The following is a 4,775-nucleotide window of genomic DNA, read 5'->3' as shown; positions in this document are numbered from 1 at the left end:
AAAGCTTTCGAATAGTTCAGTAACAATTTTATAACTTTTTGAAGTTAGGTGACCATAATGTAAACTTACTAATAGTTTAGTGATCTTGGATGTATTTTACCAAAAAAATTTAATACTGTTTTATAACGTGTAAAAAGGGCCAAGTCAACGGCGAGAAAAGGAAAAAGTGAGCAAAGTCTAAGCAAAGGACTAAATAAAAACGCGTTGGAAGGTTTTATTCCAACAAGTCCTATTAAACTATACATTAGGGGTCTCCCGTTCCCAACTCTTCCCAATTAAAAAAACACTCCTTTCCTTATCCCGATTTCTAAATAAAAGGATTTTTCTTTTTCATTTAAAAAAAAAAACACACTGATCTTCCTATGGCAGTTGGAAGATTGAAACCTTGTCTAAAATTTTGTCTTCCTTTCTTGTTGCTGTTCTTCCTTGGGTTCACTCAAGCTCAACAAGGGTATGTAAATAATCTGCAGCTTGCCTGTGAAGATCCAACCAAAGACAACAACATAAGCAGAGGGTTTTCATGTAACGGTGAGCAAAGATCATGTCAGTCTTACATCACTTTCCGGTCGGAGCCACCTTTTTACAACACTGCTGTCTCCATAGCATACTTGTTAGACGCTCAAGCAACCCAGATTTCATCTCTAAACAACCTTTCAGCTGATGTTTCTTCAATTACCCCCAAGTCAATGGTGGTTGTTCCGGTCAACTGTTCCTGTTCCGGCACCGTCAATGACAGCTATTACCAGCATAATGCTTCTTACACTATGAAGTTTGATTACGAGACTTACTTTTCCATTTCTAATGATACTTATCAGGGTCTTACAACTTGTCAGGCAATGAAAGCTCAAAACCCCATTGATTATAGGAATCTAGAAGTGGGTAATAAACTTGTGGTTCCTATTAGATGTGCTTGTCCTACTTATAATCAAATTCGAGCTGGTGCTAAATACTTGCTTTCTTATATTGTTACTTGGGGTGATTCCATTTCTTCTATTGCTGAGACTTTTGGTGCTGATGAGAAGAGTGTATTGGAGGCCAATGAGTTATCTGAGGATGATATCATATTCCCATTTACACCTGTTTTGGTTCCACTTTCTGAAGAGCCTTCCATGATTAAACCGCCTCAAAGCTCCCCACCTCCAGCCTCAGTCCCTCAAATACCAACTTCCCCAGTTGGAGAATCAGATTCCAAGTCTTCTAAGAAATGGGTTTTCATTGGTGTTGGTGTTGGAATCGGTTCCCTTCTCCTTCTTGGCCTAGCGGGGTTCTTGTTCTGTTTCTTCAGACGTCAACGCCAAGCTCACAAGGCCAGGCCAATAGCTGCTGCTTCACCACCACCAATGCCACCATTCAATCTGAAACCTTTCTCGGATTCAACAAATTACACTCCAAACTCCTGGTCTGTTTCAATATCTTCCCAAGGGGTTCGTCATGCAATCGAATCCTTAACTCGTTACAAGTTCGAGGACTTGAAAGCTGCTACAGGGAACTTCGGTGAATCCAACAGGATTAAGGGGTCAGTTTTTCGAGGTTCTTTCCAAGGTGATGATGCTGCTGTGAAAGTAATGAAAGGGGATGTTTCTTCAGAGATCAATTTATTGAAGAAGATCAATCACACCAACATTATAAGGCTTTCAGGTTTTTGTGTACATGAAGGAAACACATACCTTGTCTATGAGTACGCAGATAAAGGCTCAGTCAGTGATTTGCTTCACTCCAACAAGTTCCAATCTTCATTTACTCTTTCTTGGAAGCAAAGAGTTCAGATTGCATACGATGTAGCTGATGCACTCAACTATTTGCATAACTATATAAATCCTCCTTATATTCATAAGAATTTGAAGAGCAGTAACATTCTCTTGGATGTTAACTTTAGAGCCAAAGTCACCAACTTCGGGTTGGCAAGAACTATTGAGGACAACGATGAAGGCGGATTGCAGTTGACAAGACATGTGGTTGGGACTAAAGGTTATATGGCTCCTGAGTACATTGAAAATGGTGTGATCACGCCTAAGCTCGATGTTTTTGCATTGGGGGTTATTATATTGGAGCTTTTATCAGGGGAAGATGCTGCAAATGCTGAAAAGAATGGTGGAGAAGAGCTGTTATCTGCATCTATCAGAGTGGTGCTTGAAGGGGATAATGTGAGAGAGAAGCTCAAGAACTTCATCGATCCTTCTCTTGGGCCTGAATATCCCCTGGATTTGGCTTTTTCCATGGCTCAACTGGCTAAAATCTGCGTTGCTCATGATCTCAATGCTCGTCCTTCCATGGCTGACGTTTTGGTCACCTTGTCTAAGATTCTATCATCTTCATTGGATTGGGATCCTTCTAGTGAGTTTGAACGTTCCACATCTCTAACCAGTGCGAGGTAGTGAGATGCTATTACATTGGTGAAAGGTCCCAAGTACCAAAAGAATAAGGGAATATTGTGACATTTTTCCTGCCATAGTACTAAAATGGAGTTTTCATAACAAGACCATAATGTTGTATATTTGTATGAGAAATAATTTTTGCAATGGAATAACCAAGTTTCCCAGAACTTCATTTACATTTTCATTATAGACATTACCACAAATTAATAATTCTATAACGAAGTTCCAGAAATGTTGGTCTTCGGATAGTTAAGCCAACTCGAAAGACATACTATACAAACTGAGATATAATCTCATATACGGAGACGGTAATTTGACAGAAAAGATAGAGTGCTCAACTAAACCTCTTCACGCGAAGTCTGAAACAAAACAATGGCAAGGGTCACAAGGGATGCATAAATCGAATTGGGTAACTTCTGCACCACTTTCCCAACACCAGGAACACCCTCAGTAGCCTTCTTTGTCGTCATGGCAACAGTTGGAGCAACAACCAAAGTGACAATCAGTCCCTGACTAACAACAATTAATGTGTCGGTCGTGAGCCGTTGAATGAATTCCACAAATTCTTCATGGTCAAGTTCTCCATCAAGGTTGAAGTCACACTCCTGCATAGGAAACAAATTAACTGATTTATACCATTAGCCATTACTATATAATGTTCATCTGTGAAATAGAGAATGGAAAAGACAAATTATAGAGAAAATGAAGGCCATTTGGTACGTAAATGCATCAATGTGTCACCTTCTTCCTATCAAATAATATCACCTTACACTCTACAAATATGCCCTTTTAAACTTCAAGAGGCCCCTTTTACCAAAAGCATTCAAGTTGGAAACCTGTATTCTAAAAAAATAACAACATACATATAATATAACACAAGCAGCAACATCTCTTAAGCGGTAGCTAAGTCCTCTGACAGTGTTCAATTAACCATATGCATATATCCAGATATGCAGGAAGGTACATCCTCAAATGCAGTCTTTTCCATTGCTGCAATAAGTTTTGGGGTTACCTGCATCATTGATCTGACTTGCTCTTTAGAAGGTGGATCAAAGTGTGGTCCAGGCAAAAGCTTATTAATATCACTACAGAAGAAACAATAAAAAATCTCCGATTACATGATTAAAGAATATGAAATTACTGAAATTGAAGAACTTTTAAGCAAAATTCCTCACTTGTATACAAGTAGGACAGCAATATATAGGTTTTCAAAAGTTAAAGTAGCGCTTCCTGATTGAACTGTGATACGCTCATAGACCTTGTCACTTATTTTCCTAATCTGTTTCTTTTTCCACTCCTTCCCTGCACAAAAAAAGTTAAACAATCAACACATATAATATAATTACAAACAGAGCAAGGTCACTTGTTCAGTTCGCATAAAGTCAAATGGTGGTACATTGATCAGAAAATACCAAATCAGTAAAGCATAATGATAATGGTCTATATGACAATTAAGTTATTTGACTACATTAAGTAACAAGGAAAACAAGAAGCCATGAAAACACATTTGTTTCAAAGTATTAGTTAATTTAGCAGCAACTAACAATTCCAGTCAACCTGGTCATCTAAGAATCATATTCTAAATACCCATTGTTCCTTTTTCATATAATCTAGAAAGACTAACATACACATTAACATACAACTAAACAAAGAACAAATGGAATATACATAAAAATTAAAGATTTCTAAAAATACCCTTTTATAATTCACATAAAAAAAGACAACTTCTAGGGGTCAACAAGGATTCAGGAACTTTGGTATTACAAATATCAGGATAAAGGAAATTTTAAAATTTTAAAAAATATTTCTTAAAAAGCTTACCGTGAAATTTGTCTAAGACTTGTCCCATGACCGAGTTCAGATGATGGCAGATATGAATTTGGTGGTGGGTAAAATAGCGGAAAAAAAGAGAGCAAATAAAGCAGAGAGCGGGAGAGGAGATTTGATGCGGTGTCGTTTAGGAGGAAAGATTTTGGTTGGAGTAACGTGGCACATCCAAAGTGGAGGACATTAACGTATCACGAGAAAGCCTAAACGGTGACTTGCTTAAAAAAAAAAAGTTTAATTCACAAATTGGTGTTTAAACTATAACTTTTTTCTCATCTTGATATCTAAACCTTTTGTCACGATTGATACTTAAATTACATCTTTTTCTCAAGTTAATATCTCCATTAGTTAAACTATTAAGTCTATTTTAAAAAAGGCTTAATCCATAAATTAGTACATAAATTATACTTTTTTTCCTAATAACTTTCTTTTATCACAAATAGTACTTAAATTATTCTTCCGTTATTCATTTTATATCAAAACGTTATACCCGTTAAAAAATTCCAACCAAATAATAAACTGTGACTTTATATAAAATTTTAAAATAAAATTTAATTCTTTTATTTCTCTCTC

The 4,775-nt window shown here is 36.6% G+C and overlaps 2 protein-coding genes across 2 annotated transcripts; one reads left to right on the top strand and one right to left on the bottom strand.

Annotated features, from left to right (window-relative positions):
- Positions 1-249: 249 nt before the first annotated feature.
- On the top strand, positions 250-2,542 carry LOC105804336 (protein LYK5). The gene has a single exon (XM_012636905.2). The coding sequence runs from the start codon at positions 363-365 to the stop codon at positions 2,373-2,375; it is 2,013 nt and encodes a 670-aa protein (XP_012492359.1). The 5' UTR covers positions 250-362; the 3' UTR covers positions 2,376-2,542.
- LOC105804337 (uncharacterized) lies at positions 2,533-4,355 on the bottom strand. The gene is made up of 4 exons (XM_012636906.2): positions 4,197-4,355; positions 3,551-3,677; positions 3,388-3,460; positions 2,533-2,980 (listed from the first exon to the last, which is right to left on the bottom strand). The coding sequence occupies exons 1-4, from the start codon at positions 4,222-4,224 to the stop codon at positions 2,714-2,716; spliced, it is 495 nt and encodes a 164-aa protein (XP_012492360.1). The 5' UTR covers positions 4,225-4,355; the 3' UTR covers positions 2,533-2,713.
- Positions 4,356-4,775: the final 420 nt, after the last annotated feature.

Source organism: Gossypium raimondii, chromosome 11, assembly GCF_025698545.1.
Source record: "Gossypium raimondii isolate GPD5lz chromosome 11, ASM2569854v1, whole genome shotgun sequence".
NCBI classification, from domain to species: Eukaryota; Viridiplantae; Streptophyta; class Magnoliopsida; order Malvales; family Malvaceae; genus Gossypium; species Gossypium raimondii.
The sequence above is the reverse complement of the archived record's forward strand: the minus strand, read 5'-3'. Positions and strand labels throughout refer to the sequence as shown.

What these genes read in the sequence shown, in the direction of transcription:
- LOC105804337 (XM_012636906.2), bottom strand. Translation starts at nt 4,224, where the DNA reads ATGGGACAAGTCTTAGACAAATTTCACG. An exon ending in AGTCTTAGACAAATTTCACG is followed by an intron (nt 3,678 to 4,196) that starts GTAAGCTTTTTA and finishes TTTTTTGTGCAG; the next exon opens with GGAAGGAGTGGAAAAAGAAA. An exon ending in GCTGTCCTACTTGTATACAA is followed by an intron (nt 3,461 to 3,550) that starts GTGAGGAATTTT and finishes TTTCTTCTGTAG; the next exon opens with TGATATTAATAAGCTTTTGC.
- LOC105804336 (XM_012636905.2), top strand. Translation starts at nt 363, where the DNA reads ATGGCAGTTGGAAGATTGAAACCTTGTCTAAAATTTTGTCTTCCTTTC.